This window comes from Chiloscyllium plagiosum, unplaced genomic scaffold (genome assembly GCF_037043375.1).
Source record: "Chiloscyllium plagiosum isolate Xiang-an unplaced genomic scaffold, Cpla_swu_hap1 HiC_scaffold_3, whole genome shotgun sequence".
NCBI lineage: Eukaryota > Metazoa > Chordata > Chondrichthyes > Orectolobiformes > Hemiscylliidae > Chiloscyllium > Chiloscyllium plagiosum.
The window spans coordinates 44,334,077-44,356,229 of record NW_028270141.1 but is presented as its reverse complement, the minus strand read 5'-3'; the positions used below and the strand labels follow the sequence as shown (position 1 = coordinate 44,356,229).

General features: G+C 40.2%; 1 protein-coding gene across 2 annotated transcripts in view; it reads right to left on the bottom strand.

Moving 5' to 3' along the window:
• strn (striatin, calmodulin binding protein) overlaps positions 1–22,153 on the bottom strand; it is a 141,233-nt gene that overhangs the window by 45,053 nt on the left and 74,027 nt on the right. For both annotated transcript variants that reach the window (XM_043680661.2, XM_043680668.2), the window contains exons 4-7: positions 21,254–21,332; positions 20,388–20,555; positions 16,555–16,705; positions 9,959–10,097 (exon numbers count right to left, since the gene is read on the bottom strand). In XM_043680661.2, coding sequence (XP_043536596.2) covers positions 9,959–10,097; positions 16,555–16,705; positions 20,388–20,555; positions 21,254–21,332 — 537 coding nt within the window. The remainder of the gene's footprint in view (positions 1–9,958; positions 10,098–16,554; positions 16,706–20,387; positions 20,556–21,253; positions 21,333–22,153) is intronic.

Sequence of the window (22,153 nt, the reverse complement as noted above, 5' to 3'; positions counted from 1 at the left end):
TCTGCGTGTGTGGCTACTAAGGATAGCTGGTCATGTCGTTTCGTGGCTAGTTGGTGTTCATGGATGCGGACCGTTAGCTGTCTTCCTGTTTGTCCTATGTAGTGTATGGTAGTGTGGCTAGTCCTTTGGGTTGTGGCATGTCCTCATTCCGTTGTCTTTCCCTTAGGCATCTGTTGATGAAATTGCGGGGGTATCTGTTTTTGGCGAATACATTGTATAGGTGTTCCTCTTCCTCTTTTTGGAGTTCCAGTGTACTGCAGTGTGTTGTGGACCTTTTGATTAGTGTCTTGATGCAACTTCTTTTGTGTGTGTTGGGGTGGTTGCTTTCGTAAGCAACCACCCCAACACACACAAAAGAAGTTGCATCAAGACACTGTTCAAAAGGTCCACAACACACTGCAGTACACTGGAACTCCAAAAAGAGGAAGAAGGACACCTATACAATGTATTCGCCAAAAACAGATACCCCCGCAATTTCATCAACAGATGCCTAAGGGAAAGACAACGGAATGAGGACATGCCACAACCCAAAGGACTAGCCACACTACCATACACTACATAGGACAAACAGGAAGACAGCTAACGGTCCGCATCCATGAATACCAACTAGCCACGAAACGACATGACCAGCTATCCTTAGTAGCCACACACTCAGATGACAAGCAACATGAGTTCGACTGGGACAACACTACTATTATAGGAGAAGCCAAACAGAGAACAGCCAGGGAATTCCTAGAGGCATGGCACTCATCCACAGATTCAATCAATAAGCACATCGACCACTGCAGCGGACAGCGGACAACTGACAACCGGAAGTGGCAGGTACAAGTCACTTTAAATGCCGGAGGAAACATCACAGAAGCGCTTCACAGGAGGCTCCCAAGCACTGAGGATGTCACCTAGACAGGGAACGAAACGTCTGCAACACAAATTCCCAGCTCGGCGAACAGAACCACAACATGCTATACATTAACAATTGGGTTGAAGGAATTGAGAGCATTGTTGCTACATTTGCAGATGATACACAGATAGGTGGAGAACAGATGGTTTTGAGGAAGTGGGGAGGCTGCATAAGGACATGGAGAGGCCAGGAGAATAGGAAAGGAAGAGGCAGTTGGAATAGGTCGTGAGAAGGTATGAGGTCACGCACTTTGATGGGAAGAATAGAGAGACAGACTATTTTCTAAATGAGGAAAGGCTTCAGAAATCTGAAGCACAAAGGGACTTGGGAGTCTTAGTTCAGGTTTCTAAGGTTAACATGCAGGTTCAGTTGGCAGTTAGGAAGGCAAATGCAATGTCTGGATTCATTTCAAGAGGACTGGAGCATGTGGAAGCTCCACAAGAGCAGAGATGTGCTGTGGAAGCTGCATAAAGCTCTAGTTAGACTGTATTTGGAATATTGTGAGCAGTTTTGGGCCCTTTATCTAAGGTTGATAAGCTGGTGTTCAGAAAAAGTTTACAAGAATGATTCCAGGAATGAAGGGCTTGACAAGGGATTGAGGACTCGGGGTCTGTACTTTACTTACAAAGTTGAGGGGGAATCTCAGATGAAACTTACTGAATACTGAGAGCACTGGATAGATTAGACTTGAAGATGTTTCAACAAGTAGGAGAGACGAGAACTTGAAAGCACAGCCTCAGAGTAAAGGGATGTCCCTTCAGAACGGAGATGAGGAGGAATTTCCTCAGCCAGGGGATGGTGAATCTGTCAAACGCATTGCTGCAGAAGGCTGTAGAGGTCAAGTCATTGAGTGTATTTAAGACAGAGAGAGATAGGCTCTTGATTAATATGGGGAGCAAGGGTTGTGTGGAGAAGACAGAAGAATGAAGTTGAGAAACAGATCAACCACGATCATATGGCAGAGCAGACTTGGTAGCCCAAATGGCTTAATTCTATTCCTGTATCTTATATTAGAGGTCCTGAAGTGTTAGAATTCTACCAGTGTATACTCTCTGCTCAGCCAATGGCACAAAACTGGCTTGGGCAGGTTTAGCATGTGGATAACAGCTAAATACCGAAGACCACTTGTAAAATGAACGGCTTCGACGTCATGATCTCTTGGACGTCCATACTTCTATTTAAAGAACACCAGCAAGCAAAATATGAAAATGGCAAACATCACCACTGGCAAAAGAAAGACAGTTCCTGATCATCATGGCCTGTGGAGTTAGATTATTTGCAAGGGCATTGGAAGAGATAAGCAAAAAGAAAAGGTCTTGTCAAGAAAACGGCTCAGAGGAATCAGAGGTCAGCAAATCATGCACCTTCAAAGTCCAGTGTATTCCATGCCAGAGTAGGGCTCCAAGTCTCAACAAAGATGAGGCAATGGTAAACCACCATCTTTTATTTGAGATAAAAGCTACAGTACAATGTGAATTATATCAACGTTGGACTTTGTGGATAACGCATTGACCACATTTCAATAAGTCAAGCAGAACCTTATTCCCACTATCCCTAGATAGCACACCAACGAATTAAAATGGTTATTAGTTTGGAAGATGTCACAGAGCTTTGTGAATTTCTGCAGTGCATCTTGTAGAAAGTACGCACAATTGCTATGGAGTGTTTGTGGTAGAGGAAGGGCACATTTGTAGATGAGATTTACATGGTCTGTTTTGTTCTGGGTGATGTCAAGCTTCTTGGGTGTTGTTTGAACTACTCATGCAGGCAATTGGAGAGTAATTCACCACACTCCTAACTTGTGCTAGACAGGTTTTGGAGAGTCAGTGGTCAATTATTCGTTGCAAGATTCCTAGCCTCTGATCTGCTTTGTAGCCAGTGTTGATATAGTTAGTCCTCTGATCAATGGTAATACCAAGAATGAGGTAGAGGGTCTTCAGTAATTGTAATGCCATTAAACATTTAGAGGTAAGATTAATATTCTCTAATGGTGAACTTGGCCATTACCAAGCTTGTGGGCACAAACATTACTTGCCACTTGTCAGCCTAAACGTGGATTTTGTATGGAACTTGCTGCATTTGGACACAGACACTTCAGTATGACAGAGTTGTGAATGGCGCTAAACATTCTACAGTCATCAGCAAATACCCTAACCTCTGACCTTATGATCGATGAAAGTTCATTGATGAAGCAGCTGAAGTTGATTGGGACCAGGACACTCTCCTGAGTAATGACTGCAAGGGTATTCTGGAGCTGAGATGACTGACTTCCAACAACCATAAACTTCCATTGTGCTGGCTAACCAGCAGAAAGTTTTCCCCAATTCTCATTGTCTTGAGTTCTGCTAGGGCTTCTTGATGCTACCCTCAGTCAAATTCAGCCCTATCAAGGCATACAAACAACGATCAAGAGTAGGCCACTCAGCACTTCAAGTCTGCTCCTCCATTCAATAAGATCATAGCTAATCTTATTTTACCCTTAACACTATATACCCCAAATAATTTTTCAACCTCTTGGTAATAAACAATCTAGATGTCCCTGCCTTAAAAATATTTGAAGATTCTGCATCCAACACCTTTGAAGAAGGGGATTCCAAAGACACTCAACCCTCAAAATCAAATAGTCTCTGTCTTATATGGGTGATGCCTGATTTTTAAAAGGCAGTTGCTACTTCTAGATTCTCCACAAGTGGAAATGTCATTTCCACGTCCATCCATTCAAGTCCTCACAAGATCTTACATGTTTCAGTTAAGTTTACTAATGACTCAGCCAACTCCAGAGGATATAGGTCTAGTTTGTTTAACCTTTCCTGATAAGGTAACTCAGTCCAGGTATTAATCTAGTGAACCTTCTCTTAACTCCTTCTAATGCATCCTTCCATTAGTACATTGCCCAATACTGTACACAATACTCTTGAAACGGTCTCACCAATGTCCTATGTAACAGAAGCATAACCTCCCCACTCTTGCATTCAATTCTCCTCCAATAAACCATAATATTCTGGCAGCTTTCTTGATTACTTGATGAACCTGCACCCCCCACTTCTGCAATTCATGCGCTAGGACCCAGATGACTCTGCATCTCAGAGCTTTGAAATGTCCCATTTAGATAACGTGTTCTTTTCATTCTTTCTGCCAAAATGCACAGTTTCCCACTTTCCCACATTATCCTTCATTCAAATCTTTGTCCATTCCCTTAATGTATTATATCCCTTTGTTAGCTCCTTATGCCCTCCTCTAAATTCACTTTCCTACATTAATATCAACAACAAATTTAGTAATCATACCTTTGGCTCCTTTATCTATATATTGAGATTAATAGAAGAGTTGAGGCCTCCGTACAGACAACTGTGGCACACCACTTGTGATATCCTGAAAGATCCATTTATTTCCTACTCTGTGCTTCCTGTTAGCCAGCCAATCTTCTATCCTTCCCTAAATGTTATCCCCAACATCATGAACTTTTTTTTTTACAATAATGTTGGATGTACCACCTATCAAACCCCTTCTGGAAATCTGAGTACAATATATTCACTGGTGTTCTTTTATTCACAGCAAAGTTATCTCTTCAAAGAACGCCAAAAAATTAGTTAAACGTTATTTCCCTTTGACAAAACTATGCTGGCTCCACATGATTAGCTTAAACCTATTGAAATGCCTTTGTTTTAATATCTACAATAATAGCTTTTAACACGTTCTCTATTACAGATGTTGGGTGATCACTCAATTCTGGAATTCAGCTTTTCTATGTTTAAACTCAAGCTGTAAAGAGGTAAGGAGCTGAGTTGCCCCTTTGGAACCCTAAATGAGCATGAGGAGTAGACTACTAGTAAGCAAGTGCTGCTCAATAGCACTGCTGATGCCATCTTCCATCAGTAACTGGCTGGGTTGAAGTTTTGTTTTGTGTGTACAGGACATACCCGGGCAATTTTGCACATCACCTGACAGATGCCAATGTTGCAGCTTTACTGGAATAGCTTGGCAAGTTCTGGACTACAAGTTTTCAGCACTATGGCCAGAATGTTGTCAGGGTATGTTGCCTTTGCAGTCACCAGTGCCTTCAGCCACTTCTTGACATTGTGTGGAGTGAATCAATTGGTTTAATACAAGCTTGTGATGCTGGAGACCACTGGAGGAGGCAGAGATGGATCATTCCCCTGCACTTCTGGCTAATGAATGCTGCAAATGCTTTAGAGTCTTGGTTTTTGCAAAGACGTGCTGGGCTCTCCAATTGTAGAGGATGCAGTTATTTGTGCAGCCTCCTCCTCCAGTAAGTGTTTAATTGTCCATCACTATTCATGACTGGATGTGGCAAGACTGCAGAGTTTAGATCTCATTAATTGGTTATGGAATCGTTTAGCTCTCCTAACTATCTTATACTGTTCCCTGGCAGCAAGTAGTCCTGTTTTTTAGCTTCATCAGGTTGACATCTCATTTATCGATATGCCTGCTGCTGTTCCTAGCATGCCCTTCTGCACTTTTCATTGAACTAGTATTGATCCCCTGGGTTGATGGTGATGGTAGAGTGGTAGGATATACCAAGCCATGTGGTTACATATTGTATTGGCGTACAATTCTACTGATGGCCCACAGTGCATTGTACATGCCCAATTCTGAGTTGCTAGGTTTGTTCAAATAGTATCCCATTTAGCATGGTGACAGTGCCACACAACACAATGAAAATGTATTCTCATTTGAAGATGAGACTTTATTTACAACAGGACTGTGCTTTGGTCACTTTTGCTGATACTGTCAGGACAGATGTATCTGCAGCCAGTGGATCAGTGAGGATGAGGTCAAGTATTTTATTTCCCCTTCTTATTTGGTTCCCTTAAACCTTGCTGTTAGACTGCATCTGCAGCAATGTCCTTTAGGATGCAACTAGCTCCATCAATAACAATACTGCCTAGTCACACTTGGTAATGGGCACTGAAGACTTTTTTTGTATCTCTTCATTGAAGTAGATATAAAAAGGTTCTGATCAGCCAGGAGGACACAAACGTAGAATTCAGCAGAAAGCTTCTTTGCCAGTGTTTGACATCATGTGGTTCATGGTTAATGCTGAGGACTCTCAGAGCAACTCTCTACCAACTGTATACCGCAGTGCCTCAACCTCTCTGCCCTGCCAGTGGAACAGGGTATACCTTGGGATGGCGAAGCCATTGTCTGGGACACTGTGTGCAAGGCATGATTCTGTGAATATGACTGTAAGACTATTGTTTCATTGGTCTGCTTTCCCAATATTGGCACTAGCCCCCAGATGTTTCTAAGAAGGACATTTCAAGGTTGACTGTTTTTATTATGGGTCCCTTTGTCAATGCTTAGTGGTCAGTTTGGTTTCAATTCTTTTCTTTAGAGTTTGTAGCAATTGATACAACAGAGTGTCATTTCACGCTATTTACTTATCGTTATTTGCCATTTCAGAGAACAGTTCAGCGTCAGACCAGGTTAGAATGGCAGATTTCCATCCCTAAGGGAATTAGATAAATTTTACAAATTATTTTTTGGAATTTAACAACATCTGCTGTGGTAGGATTCAAACCTAGGTCCTCTGAACATTACCTAAGTCTCTGGGTTATTAGGAGAAAGTGAGGACTGCAGATGCTGGAGATCAGAGCTGAAAAGGTGTTGCTGGAAAAGTGCAGCAGGTCAGGCTGCATCCAAGGAACAGGAGAATCGACGTTTTGGGCATGAGCCCTTCTTCAGCCCTTCTCTAGGTTATTAGCCCAGCATCAATACCAATATAAGGCTATCAAGCCCCTAACCTTTAAACTAGATGATGATTCAGGGCAAAGAACAGACTTTTGATTGCTCTTGTAAAGTGTCAAAACAGACAATGTGAACCATAAAGTTCTAGACTTCTGAAATGTTAAAAACACCAATGGAACTCTACCCATAAAGATAATCATAAAACTGCAGCAACCTTGCCTTTGTGCAACCAGCAGTTATCTCCTTTGGGCCCTCACACCAACCCCCACTTGCCACAATGTAGCACTGCTTCCACTTGTTGCCTTTTAAACAAACATTTTCAAAAGAATTCATTTATCCAAATACTCTGCAATGATCTTTAAACGAGCTGCAGAATAATTAAATTAAATTTTGTTTTGTTCCTAAAGAGCATTACTGCACTTTTAATTTAATGTGTGATAAAAAAATACAGACCACAGAGCGCACACAGCTCCAGCAATTTCAGCATTCTGAAGGTACAACCATCCAGAAATATAATTAATAAATTACTTAAACACATTTTCAAAACAGTTTATTGGTAAAATTAAACTATTTCAAATTCATCAGCACTATCAATCCAACCGTTTCATCACTAAAGCTTGCAAACAGTCCCAAAACACATGTTGTGCTCTTCCAAAATCTGACAAAATACATACACAATGAGTACCACACACCACCTTATCCTGCCTACTGACTGGTCAGCACGATGACTGTAACCATCACACACCTACACTTCAGCAGCACTGAGAAAGCACGTTTGCAACTTGCCCATTCCAGATCTTGACAAAGCTCGCAAGCATGATGAGCCCTCTCTCCCAACCAAGCACGTGTGACAGCATGCCATCACCTGACAAACTGCACGCAAGTACTGCCTTCCCCTCAACACACAAAATTGCGTACGAATTCCCTGCCATGCATGCTGGCTGAAACAAAGGAGCACATGTAGCAGTTATGACTGCCCCTGATTGCACACATGCAATGACACCCCAACTACGCTCACCCATTATAGAGTGTCCCCTAGCCTGCGTAATTACCTCCATACAGAATCTGGCTCCCATACCATCTCCCATTCCACCACTGCCTGTTGACTGTGCCATAGCGCCACTCTGCAACTCACATCATGTCTGTCCCTCCTACTTATCATATCCCCATGACTTGCTGACGCCTTGACATTCCTGACGAAGGGCATATGCCCAAAACGTCGATTCTCCTGATCTTTGGATGCTGCCTGATCGGCTGTGCTTTTCTAGCACCACACTTTTCGACTCTGATCTCCAGCATTTGCAGTCCTCACTTTCACCTGGTACTCGCTTGTCATGTTGCCCCTGCCAACGCCATCAATACCCCAATAACACATCTTGTCTTCTACAGTTCCACACCTCTTCGACATTCACCTATGTTCCTTCCCCCCCCATCCCCCATTGACATTCCTCTCCAATGCACCTCCCATTGATGTCCCTGTTTGATGCCACCATCCTACTTGATGTACCCCCACGATCTCCCCCTTCCAATGTCCCTTGAGAACACCAAACCTACTACTTCCCGGTAACCCTACGCTGAATCCCACCCTGATGTACCTCTCAGGTTTCAATGACATGTTAGACCACCTGGATTTACCCCCCAACATGTTGCCCCCATGACCCTCCCTCTCCATTGCCCCCACACCCACCCTCATTGACATATTCATCAACACTGCATCACTCCTGTAATTTCCTCAGCCTTGCAGCCTGTATCCCCATAACACCTCTCATTAATGTTCCGTAGTACTCATCTACGTATTGCCCTCATGTTCCTCCTGCTTGCCCCCGTGTACCACTGCCCTTGTATCTCTACTCAATATGCCCCCCTTGACATATTTCTCCCAACCCAGAATCCCCCAATCCCACCCCATATAATCCATCTGCTTCGTCACTAAAGCCTGCAAACACAGTCCCATAAGAAATGCTGTGTTCTTCCAAAATACATACCCAATGAGTACCACGACCACCAAACTCACCACTCTGTCCTGCCTATTGACTGGTCAGCTTGATGACTGTAACCATCACACACTTACAATTCAACAGTACTGACAAAACACGCTTGCAACTTCTTCCCATGTTACCCCTGTCATTGATGTCATCCTAATGCTGCTTTCCCCTCCTGTTGAGGTTCCTGCCGCCGCTGCCCCCCCCCCCTCCCCCCCCCCCTGAAAAATACATCCCTTCATGTATTCCTTCTTGTGCTTTTTACTCATATTAAGATAATATTCTTTCCATTTCAATGAGGGAAACTAAAATTATCCCAAGTCACAGGAAAATCAGGCAATGTTTTTCTTAAACAATAACAAATGCAATACATTCACAACGAAATTATTTCTAGAATGGCTCTAATAGTGACCAACACTCTTCTGGGTCAGAGTACTGAGTACAGGAGTTAGGAGATCATGTTGTGGCTGTACAGGACATTGGTTAGGCCACTTTTGGAATATTGCATGCAATTCTGGTCTCCATCCTATAAGAAGGATGTTGTGAAACTTGAAAGGGTCAGAAAAGATTTACAAGGATGTTGCCAGGGTTGGAGGGCTTGAGCTATAGGGAGAGGCTGAATAAGCTGTGGCTATTTTCCCCAGATCATTGGAGGCTGAGGAGTTACCTTTATAAAATCATGAGGGGCATGCACAGGGTAAATAGACAAGGTCTTTTCCCTGGAATGGGGGAATCCAGAACTAAAAGGCATAGGGTGCCGGGGGAAAAGATATAAAAGGGACCTAAGTGGCAACATTTTCACACACAGGGTGGTGTGTGTATGGAATCAGCTTCCAGAGGAACTGGTGGAGGCTGATACAATTACATTTAAACGGCATCTGGATGGGTACATGAATAAGAAGGGTTTAGAAGGATATGAGCCAAGTGCTGGCAATTGAGATTAGATTAGGTTAGGATATCTGGTCGGCATGGACAAGTTGGACCGAAAGATCTGTTTCTGTGCTGAACATCTCTATGACTCTATAACATATTCTTCAACTCACTGAGTCAATGGCACTTTGAGATGATCCATTATAACTCAAGATGATCCAGCATCCGTTGCAGAAAGTATAAAACAGTGATGAGCGGACAATATTTATCTTAGAAAGGTGGTCATAAATATGCCTACTTTTGTTTATACACATTCAACTTGATAAATATTTTTGCATTTGGCCCTTTATCAAGATGCACCAAGAAAACATCATCAACTGAACAGAGTTATCTTTAACGTATTCCTCTTGTGTGCAATAAGTTTTGATCTTAAACAAAATTTGAAGGAAAGTAAGATCAATTGTCTCTGTAGTAACAAAGTATTGTGAAATCTTACCCCATTCTGTTCCATTGCCTGAACTTCTCAACTCTCCTGCACCTTCATCTTCTGATGTTCCCAGAAAATCAAACTCTCGCAGTGCTTCCTCGGTATCCATATCGTCCACAGGATCAGAAGACACTCCTTTGTTAACAAACTGGTTAAAAAGATGACAATTTGAGCAATGAACCAGAATGGACGTTATACAGTATTACACAAAGAGCAACTAAGGTAAACCAAGCAAATAATTATGTATGTCTAGGCTTCCACAATCACTATAAAATCTACACAGTGGAAATAATTAACAAACATTGCCGTTGTCAGAAATATATTTTATCATTAGATCAAATTTTATATCAGCATTCACAACTTGCGGTAGCCATCATGAGTAGTATACTTTGATAATAAACCATGTTCAGAGGTTGTGCTTCAAATGACCATGTTTCTTGGTAGGCAGTGTATAATATTGTGTATAACTGGGTTAGATCAGTTGGCTGCTCAGTTGGTTTGCAACGCAGCATAATGCCAACAGCATGGGTTTAATTCCCGCATCGGCCAAGGTAACCATGAAAGACTCTCCTTCTCAAACTTTGCCCTTGCCTGAGGTGCAGTGACCCTTAAACCATCAACCCTTAAACCACCACCAGTTGTCACTCTCTAAGACAGGGTAGCCTATGGTCCAGTAGGACTATGGTGACTTTACCTTTACTATATGTATATTATACACTGAAATTGCTGTGGAGGGGTGTGAAATCACCATGTTCAATGAAGCCATAATCATGTGCCGCTTATTAATATCAAAGCTCCTTTAGCTGCTCTGCTTCCTCCACTGTAATTCTTAACATTCACCACTGGAAAGTGCTACACTAAAGTGTTTCCTGTAAAACAACCAACATCATTGCAAAGATGAAGAAACCAAGTGTTGTTTTTTTGATTGGTATCAACCTATCTTTCTCTATTCAATTATTCCGTATCTCCCTTCTAATTGCTTCTTCCTCTCACTCTGTTTGATCAGAATATAAGACTCTAAGGTCTCAAAATTAGTGAATATTCTCAGGAAGTGAAGTCTTGCCTCAATTATTTAAGAGCTTGGGTAGACTACACCTAGAGTACTGTTTTAATCTCCTTATCCCATAAATGATATTATTCAACGACTAAGTGCAACGAAGATTCACCAGGATGTTCCAGCATGGCAGGGCTGTCCTAAGAAGAGATTGGGGAAACAAAACCTGCATTCTCTTCGGTTTTGAAGAATGAGAGGTGATCTCATTGAAACCTACAAAAACTGAAAGGATTGGACAGGGTAAATGCAGGTAAGATTTTCAACCTGCTTGGGGAGTCTAGAACCAGGAGGCATTATTTATAAGGAAGGGGAATGCCATTTAGGTACAAATTAATGAAAAATTATTTTACTCAGAGTTGCGAACCTTTGCAAGTCTCTTCAACAGAGGGTTGTGGGCATATAGTCTCAAAGTATGTTTAAGGCAGAGATTGATTGCACCACTGGTAATTAGGGAACCTGAGTGATTGGGACATGGTGAGTAAACAGTATTAAAACGTTCAATCATATTGAGCAGTTAGGCGGCTTAATAGGCTGAATGGCATACTATTGTTATGATGTCTTGGCTGTTGGTAATTCAAATCAAAGAAAAACCTGCTGTGATCTTTCCTTGTGATGGCATCCACTGGCTGACTGTGGTATGGTTACTGCCAATCAACTGTCACTTATGATTAGGTTCAATTGTATTTCTGGACTGGCATTGCAGACCACTATGTAGTGCCTGAGAAGATGGGTCTGATAGCGGTCTGAAAATTTCTGGCGATGCCTCTTTTGATGCCTCTCAAAAGCATATGTTGAGTGGTAGAGTAAGGTCAAAGTAGTCTAGGAAGTATAAATAACAGATCTCTTGTAATTTGCATGTTTTGCTGAAGGATAAAATAGGTCACAGGTCATCCACGCACCTTTGGCAGCATATGATAAAAAAAGCATCTGGACAAAATAGCAATTTCTCCCCACAAGTGACAAGGGTTTAAAAGTTGGTCATCCCCCTCTATATTGTTATACTATTTCCTTGATTAATAATGTCATCTGCACAGAAGTATAAAGTCTTGATAATACTTGCAGAGGAAGCTGTCATTTTGACATTAACAAGTCCCATAGCTTCTTTATTAGTTATTTATGAAACATGATTCACATGCCTTGTTTCAACAACACCTATCCTCCTTTGTAATCTGACACTACTTCCAACTTCTGATATATTTAGGAGTGCTTAGGAAAATTTCCCCCTGCTGAATGACTAATTTAGTCATTGGTAGAAAGCTTCTGATTCATAGGTTTTGAATATGTACCTCACAAAATCAACACAACTGGACTTTGCTTACAACGGTGCATGCCTGAACAGACTGTTAATAAGATCATCAAAAAAAATGTTGCTGACAAACTGGTTTCCAAACTGATTTCATTCCTTTAGATTCTTCATCTCCAAGCTCCCGTTCTTTCTTCTCATAAATTCTCATCTCCTCAAATCATAGTTTCACTCTTTTCCTTTCTAAGCTTTGGAAGGACTAGCTTTCGGAGCACTGCTCCTTCATCAGGTGATTGTAACAACCACCTGATGAAGGATCAGTGCACCGAAAGCTAGTGCTTCCAAATAAACTTGTTGGACTATAACCTGGTGTTCTGTGATTTTTAACTTTGTACACCCCAGTCCAACACCGGCGTCTCCAAATCATTTCTAAACTTTAGGAGCCAGTACCCCAAGTACTTCCCTCCTCTGACTAGGATTTAGAAAAACACAGAAGCTAGAAGTAGGCCAACAGACACTTAAAGACAACTCCACCATTCAATAAGATCATGGCTGATCTTCTCAAACTGCCATATTCCTGCTTTCTTCCTATACCTCAATTCCTTTACAATCTGGAAATGTTTACAATCTTTTCCTTGCAGTGACTTGGCTTCCAAGTTTTCTGTGGTAGAGAACTTGAGTGAATAACTTTTCCTCAATCTCAGTCCTAAATGGCATACCCTGTATCTTGAACCCCAAGTCTATATTTCCAAACCCGGGAAAACATCCTCCCTGCATCCATTCTGCCTAGCCCTGTTAGAATTGTGTGTGTTTCAGTCAGATCCACTCTCATCCTTCTAAACTCTACTGACTACAGGCCCAGTCGAACCAATCTCTCCTCACAGATCAGTCCTGCCATACCCAGTATCAGTCTAGTAAATCTCCGCTTTACTCCCTCTATGGCAGGTATATTTGGGTAGGGAGACCAAAACTGCACATGATCCTCCAGGTGTGTTCTCACCAAGGCCCCTGTGTAACTGCTGTAAGATATCTTACTTTTGATCTCAAATGGTCTTGCAATGAAGGCCAATATATCATTTGCCTTCCCAATTGTTTTCTGCATCTATCAGTCAACTTTCATTGAATGGTGTACAAGGACACTCAGATCCTTTTGTACATCCACACTTCCCAATATATCACCATTCAAATAATACTCATCTTCTCTGGTTTTCACACATTGAAGTGAATAACTTTGCATTTAGACTGGCTGAATTGCATTTGTCATGTGTTTGCCCACATAATTTGTTTAAATTACTTTGAAGCCTCCTCACAACTCACTATACCACACAGGATGTCGGCAGTTTGCTTCAAATTTCTTTCTACTTCACTCAGTCTCAACGCCCGTTCAAAAAATCATTTTTAATTCAACTTTTGGTAACCACACTCCTTCCATGGCTCTTCAACCATTTATCTTGGGTTTGACCTCAAGTGCCCTGTTTCACTTTTCAAAGGCACTGCATAAATGCAATTTGTTGCTGCTGTGTTCACAGGACTACATTCAATACATGGACTAGTCAAGCAAAGTTATGAAACACAAAATTTAATACACAAAATACTCAAGTCATGTCATCTCACTTTTATTAAGCATCATCCAGCTCGAACTCACCACTAACTCATGTAAATTGTCAAACTGCTTGTCTGATAGCCACTGCTGGATGAACAGAAATTTCATAAAATTAAATACAGTGAAGACCAAAGCAACTGTCTTCAAAACCTGTGGGAAATGTTTGTTTCCTTGACACTGATGCAATCACTGGCTCTGAAATGGTGAGGCTGAACCCAGTTTGTTTGCAACCTTGGTGTATGATTGACCTCGATGAACTTACAAATACATATGCAGCTATTTCCAATGCTATAACATTGTCTGACTCCATTCTGCCTCAGCTCATCTACCACTGAAACCGTTGTCTATATCTTTGTTATTTCCTGACTGGACTTCCAGGCTGGCCTTGCACATTCTGCCCTCTATAAACTTGATGTTTATGTCCGAATTCTTAACAAATCTTATTCAATTGTCACCCCCCTGCTTGCTGACCTTTACTTGTTTCACCTTATTTCACCCCAATTCAACATCTATCCTGGCAAGTCTGTACTTCTAAGATATCCTTGCTGCTCCGATTCTGGCCTCATGAATTTGCCTAATTTTAACAACTCCATAGCAAGTTTCAGCTGCTTTGTTGCGAAGCTCTGCAAATTAACCCCTCCACCTGCTGCTCTTCTTTGCTTTTCTCTTTTAAGGTACTCCTTAAAACCTACTACTGTACTTTGATCAAGCCTTTGGTCATCTGCTTAATATGTCACATTGCTGAGTATCTTATTTGTTTTAGATTAACTCAGAGAAGCGCTTTTGAACATTTCATTACATTAAAAACTCTATAAATAAAATTGTATTGTGGTACTTCTTCTGAATGGATTTAATTTCGAGGCATAATTTTTGTGCAGAAAATTCAGAACAGGAAAAACCTCCTGTATACAATGGTACAAGAAATATTTGTGAGCAGTGATTTTACCAAACTCCATATTCATTATATTCAATTTCAGTTTATTTTTCAGATTTTAAACTTCAACCACAGTAGGTGTGTGTGAACAGACACACAACGTGCAACATGTAAGAACGAATCAACCCAGGTGTAATAAAGTTCACAACGTCACGCTGTACAGCTGGGTTATTTTTGGTAGAACTGAATTTGTAAGTGATAAATTGTGTTGGTTTGACAAGCAGCCCAATAACTGAGTGAGAGGTAAATGTGTTCTTGTTACAGTATTATTTTATAAGTTGTACATGTAAATTGACCCTCACAATATTCTCTCTCTCTAACATCTCTAAATTGTCAGATTGCTTGTCTTGTAGTCATTCATCAATAAACATAAATTTCTTGAAATTAAATTCAGTACAGACTAAGTTACTGTCTTTAGAATCTTTGGGTACCACAGGATACCAACACAAACCCTGTTCAAACAGAGGCTGAACCAGATTGTTTGTAGCCTTGGTGTTTGATCTCAAGATGAGTTTCCAACCGCTTATTCACATATTTCCACTTAATGATCAAGTTATTTGTCATATTTCGGTGTACAAAGTCATAAGTCACATGGTATCAGGTTATAGTCCAACAGGTGTTTTTGAAATTACAAGCTTTCAGAGCACTGCTCCTTCATCAGGTGAAGTGGAGGGAAGCTCACGGGCACAGAATTTATAGGCAGAGAAATCACTGCAAGGCAATTCTAGGTAATTAAGAATGTTGAAGCATAGTACAAATGGAGTGAGTGGAGTGCTGACAGGCTGAATAACTAGACTTTGCAGGTGATCAAAAGTGTTAAACGGTGAGAGTAAAGTGTCAATAGCTGAATAGCTAGTGAAGGATGACCGATGACCCAATTATTTAAGGCAGAGAAATAATTAGAAAAAAATCAAAAGTAGTATAGTGCTAGAGACAAACCAAGTGGCTGGAATAGCATGACAGGTATATGAATCACGTGATGAGGCTCTAACCAAAGTAACAAGTAATCCAAAACTGTACAAACTAATTAAGGTACAGAGATCATAAGTTATCAAGGTGATGGTGTCAATACAGATCCTGCATCCACTACTCTTATGGAAAAGAGGTTCAAATATCTACCACCTGTGTAGAAGTGCTTTCTAAATCCCTCCTGAGATGTTTGGTCTGGCCTTATTTCTCAGACTATGTCCCTAATGCTAGAATTCCCAAACAGTAAAAATAATTTGTCTTTATCTACCCTATATTTCCATGTTACTATCTTGAAGACTTCGATCATATCACCCCTTAATCTACTAAATTCTAGAGAAATCGAAGTCTAATTTGTCTACACTCTCCTCATAATTTAATCCCTGAAGTCCAGGTATCATTCTTGTACTCCCTGCAAGGCAATAAAATATAAATGTAAATATTAGGCTAATGATGACTACATAACCACTGTCAATTGTTATAAAAATCCATCTGGTTTGTGAATATCCTTAGTTGATGGAAACTGTTGTCCTCACCTGTTCTGGCCTACATACTACTCCACAGAAATGTGGCTGACCCTTAATTAACCCTTGAAATGATCTATAAATCCATTCACTTCAAGGGCAATGAGGGATGGACACCAAATGTCAGCCTTGTCAACATTCCAAGTTCTAGATCAATATGATCAGAGGACTATAATTGAACCTCTTTAGAAAAAAAAGCATTCAGCACATAAACATACCACAAGTATGCTAATACACTACATTTTGAAAACATTTACACACAGCCCAATCATTTAACCTACCGAACTATCGCTAATTGTCCTCTCTTTTCCATCATTTTCATCATCTTCATCTTCATCACTAAATTCCGCTGCAGCATTTTCAAGAAAATTCAATGTTTCCAGAACATCTGCTGAATCAGTCGAAAGTGGTTTAACCTTCTCTCCGGAATTTCTTTGAAAAAAATTCAAAACTGAATTATATAATCTTGCACGTGTTTTTAACATAGGCAATCTATGACAAAATTTGTGGGGAGTAATAACATGCTGTTATTTTGTAAAGATAAAATTCTATAACATGCTGTGGTTCAAACCTAATCCTTTATTCTCAGTGATTTCCAATGTTTTATTCCTCACATAATGAGCAAGCTACTCCCATGTTTGGCCATATATGCTCTATGACAGAGCAGTGGACGTTGTTATATATGGACTTCAGCAAGGCGTTTGACAAGGTTCTGCATGGTAGACTGGTTAGCAAGGTTAGATCACATGGAATTCAGCGAGAACTAATGATTTGGATACAAATTTGGCTTGCAGTTAGAAGAGAAGGAGTAGCGGTGAAAGGTTGTTTGTCAGACTGGAGGCCTGTGACCAGCTGTGTGCCGTAAGGATCTGTGCTGGGTCCACTACTTTTCGTCATTTATATAAATGAGTTGGATGTGAATAAAGGAGGAACACTCAGTACGTTTGCAGATGACATCAAAGTTGTTGGTGGAACAATGAAGGTGGTTTAATTTAAATTAGATTACTTACAGTGTGGAAACAGGCCCTTCAGCCCAACAAGTCCACACCGACCCTCCGAAGAGCAACCCCCCCAGACCCATTCCCCTACATTTATCCCTTCATCTAACACTACAGGCAATTTAGCATGGCCAATTCACCTAACCTGCACATTTTTTGGACTGTGGGAGGAAACCAGAGCACCCTGAGGAAACCCACGCAGACACGGAGAGAATGTACAACTCCACGCAGACAGTCGCCTGAGGCGGGAATTAAATCTGGGTCTCTGGCGCTGTGAGGCAGCAGTGGTTAACTCCGAGACCTTGATCAGATGGGCCAAGGAGTAGCAGATGAAGTTTAACTTAGATAAATGTGAAGTGTTGCATTTTGGGAAGGAAAATCAGGGCAGGACTTATACACTTAATGGTAGGGTCCTTGGCAGTGTTGCCGAACAAAGAATCGCTGGATGCAGATTCACTGTTCCTTGAAAGTGGAGTCACAAGTAGACGGGGCAGAATGGCATTTGGTATTCTTGCCTCTAATTGTCAGTGCATTGAATACAGGAGTGGGGATGTCATGTTGCAGTCATACAGGAACATTGGTTAGACCACTTTTCGAATACTGCATTCAATTCTGGTCTCCCTTTACAGGAAAGATGTTGAACTTGAAAGGGTTCATTAAAATATTTACAAGGATGTTACAGAGCTTGGAGGTTGCGAATTATAGGGAGAGGCTAAATACCCGAGGGCTATTTTCTCTGGAGTGTCAGAGGCTGAAAGGTGGCCTTACAGAAGTTTATAAAATCATGATGGGCATGGATAGGGTGAATAGCCAACGTCTTTTTCCCATGGTAGGGCAGTCAAAAAACTAAAGGGCACAGGTTTAAGATGAGAAGGGCAAGATTTAAAAGGGACCTAAGGGGCAACTTTTTCTTGCAGAGGATGGTGCATATATGGAATGAGCTACCAGAGGAAATGGTGAAGGTGGGTACAATTACAACATTTGATAAGCATCGGATAGGTACATGATTAGGAAGGGTTTAGAGGGATATGGACCAAATGGTGGCAAAAGGGATGAGATCAACATGGTCTGGTCAACATGGACGAATTAGACTGAAAAGACTGTTTCTATGCTGTACAACTATATGACATTATGACTCTAACAGGCCATTAAGAGGAAAGCAAAAGACTCTTGGTAGAATCTACTCTTCATTTTTCATCTACTGCAACATAACATGTATTTTTTTTTCATGTATTTCTTACTTCCCTTCCGAGGCAAGACTGTCAGGCCTATAGATACAAAATTATGTGAAGAAAGAGTCTGGAATGTAATCAAGCTTTTCATTCATAAATGAACCTAAAAAACAGTTGGCCAAAAATTAAAAAAAATCATAAAGCAGTAGGAATAATTATTGCCTTTAGAAATATGCCAAATAATGTTGTTGTATAATCTATTGCACAAATGGAAGTCATTCCACAACTGAGTCGCTGCTTTGGAAGAACTATTCAATTAGTCCCACTTAAGAATCATAAAATCACTGTGGCACAGAAGGAGAACACTAGACACATCAAATCCATGCCAACTCTGTACAGTAATTCTATCAGTTCCATTCCACCATGCTGCACTGCATAATGCAATTTATTCCTTTTTCAAGAATAACTCTGAATTAATGCAAAGAAAACACCAGTTAGTGTGAATAACATTCAGTAATTTTTTTTTAGGGATTATTAAATTATAATTCCATCCTTTTACAACAAAGAGCACAATAACAGACTCTTTCTTAGCTGCCCTAACCCGTTCCTATAAAATGGAATATTGAATAAAAATCACTTCCCCACAAGAAAATATGTAATACGGTAGGTTACGTGTTTATGACCGGTTAGTAAATTTTTACATCAAAAGGTTGTTGGCTAGCTCGATCGCAACAGGCCTAAAACAAATCTTCTCATAACTGATAACTCAATTACTCCTGCTACCCTGCCCACCTCTTCCAACTCTTCTATTATCCTATCGTGATCCTTCCATTGTCACTTCCTGACAGTCTACTTCTATCTCATTTGTTGCACCTCTCATTCCCTCACTCATTAAGTTCCTTTCACTGCCCTCTCAGTCCTCACTCACGGCAGAGGCTAGAGATTGGGGCAATGAACAAGGTGGCAAACAGAAAACAGCAAGATTTTGGGACGGGGAAAATGACAAGCAGGAGAGTTGGGGGGGAAGTAAACAAATGAGTGGGAGGGAGAATGAGGAGCTTAGGAGAGGGTTGAGCAAAGCGGCAATATGTTTAAAAACTCAGCAAAAACGGTAGCCACGCAAGAATAAAAAATGATGCAGCTCTACTTGGGAATTTCTCCTAATTCACAAAGTGCACTAAAATTAAAACATGTCATGAGAATGAGCTTTAAATTAGAGAAACCTGTTTGGAAAATGAAATTTATGTCACAAGAAAGAAAAGTGAAAAATACCTGATCTAACATTCTTTAATGCTGTCAAGGACCCTATTGTTCAATACATTGTTTGCATCAAACCAACATCCTTTGATTAAGGATGAACTTATGATTCAATTGCAGTAAAAGAAACTTAACAAAGAAGCTTCTGTCCCTTTAGGTACTTGTTTATAGGATGAATCATTTTCTTTGACTTTGATAGTAATGCTAGATTTATTGTTTTCATCAAAGAATCCAATAATGAACTAAAAGAAAGGAACATCGACATAGGTAACAGCAAACAAATAACGCACAAAAATAAATTTTCAACAACTAAGGGGTTTTAACGCAACATTATGAAATTTTAGTTTGTGGTCTCTGCTTACCATATTAGATAAAATACAGAAATACAACTACTTGTTGCACCCATAAGAAAAAGTAAAAGGAATTTAACTGACTGAATCAGCATGCAATTCTCATCAATTCTGTGGTAAATCAGTTTGTTGTGCCTCAGCATTGCAATATATCTGTCTTGGCCGACAAGTTCAGAAGCTTACCTGTTATATTCTAATGAACCTTTATAAAGAAGTAACGGATGTACCACTCCCAGCAATAACAGTATGTAAAAATCTTAGACAATGTATTTATCACAAAAGAAATTAAACTGCACTTTTAAACAAAATAAACATGTACTGAATTGTCAGCACTTACCCAATCATGTTTGTTCCTTTTATTACAGTTTCGCCACCATTTACAACAGGCTCCAAAGTTCTGCTTTCTGATAATTTATCTAGATCACTAGAGAGGCCAAGTAGTGCCCGTGCTCGTCTCGACTTCACATCTATTATGGTGTCTGTATAACCCACCTCCTGTAAGTATCTAGGGAATCAGTGAATTAGAGCAGTCTTAAACATAATGACAATATCTTGAAATCTTACCGCAACTTGTATCGTAAAACACACCAGCTACAAATGATGCAATATTCAGAAAAGATGAGCATATACACACCACAAATCCTTTCCTGCACGCTACTTAACTGCAGTGGGTACTGGCAAAAGAAAAGTCACTCGTACCAGCTGCAGGGTCAAAGTGGTATGTCTCTTCCAGTACCAGCCTCTACAGTCACTAGGAAAATGAAAGCTCCCAGCACAAGGCTATTGTTAACAATTCACCATTCATTACATTGTCTGTAGTAAGACACTCAGCAGTTTTCTTCTTTAGATTGGGGTAAGGGGGGGGGGATGGTGGTTTTAAATATTTTCAAAAATAAATATACATCAAATATAGAACAGAAGCATGCAAATATTGAATCACTTAGTCTAAATGTCATGTGTAAGCTAGCCCAATTAAATGGTAGAAAATAATCAATATCCTATCCAGAATCTTATTTCATTCTGATCTGGAACACTATCATGCTTAATATTAACTCTTTAAAATGTTACAATTTAAATCAAGACGATATTCTAATATTTTTACTTACCTGAATTAGACTAAGAAAAACTTTGATGATGAGGTGAAACACTGAAGATACAGAATCACACAGCATTTTTGAAATAGAACTAACTGAAGATACTCACTGACGAAGGAGCTGTCGCCCTTGCTTCCATGTTAATTGATTATTTTGTGTTGTCTGTATTTCATTTTCATTCCCTTCATCTAGAAAAACAATGATTCAGTCTGAATTCCTCACTCCTCAACTACTGTTCAATTAACCTTGCTGCAGGAATAACTGGAGTCAGATTGAGTCGAGACTATTGTTAACTAACAGTTACATGTTGCACTCCACCAACTGCATTTTTAATCAGGGAATAGCAGAGTTCTTCACAGTCTCTGATGATTAAATGTGTAACATTAAAATAAAGCAATTAATCACTGCTTTCCAGCAGTAGTCTATCCTTTTAGTAAAGGAAATTAAAACCAAAAGTTAAACACTCATCTTAGTGGTTGAATTTGTACGCACTTTTGCCATTCCAACATAATCTGAATGGATACATCAGAGCAATATGCAGGGAGTGCAGTATTAATTGATAGCAGTCTTGTAGGTGGAATATTGAGGAGAATTCTTGTTTACTTATTCAGATGGTGATAAAATTTTTCATGAGACTAGTTAAAGAGTAGCTAAGTCCCCTAGCATTGGACAACTAATTGCAACAAAATAGTTTAACTGGTCTTCATTTCATTTGCTACTTGAGACATATTCTTGTGCATAAGTTGGTTCCAACATTTGCTTGCATAACAGTGACTGGCACATCAAAATAATTTATTCATCATGAAGTGTTTAGGACTTCCTGAGAAAGTGAAAAGTGTGATATTGTGTACTACAAAGCTGAAATGATGCAAGACTACCTAGCATGTAGCCCCAGATTCTGAACAATTGTTCAGCAGCTGTTACACCTGAAGAAGTTCTTCTATTGGTAAGAAACTGACGCCACTCTAGGAAGTATAACATAACTGTATGGTGTAAAGCAACATTTCCA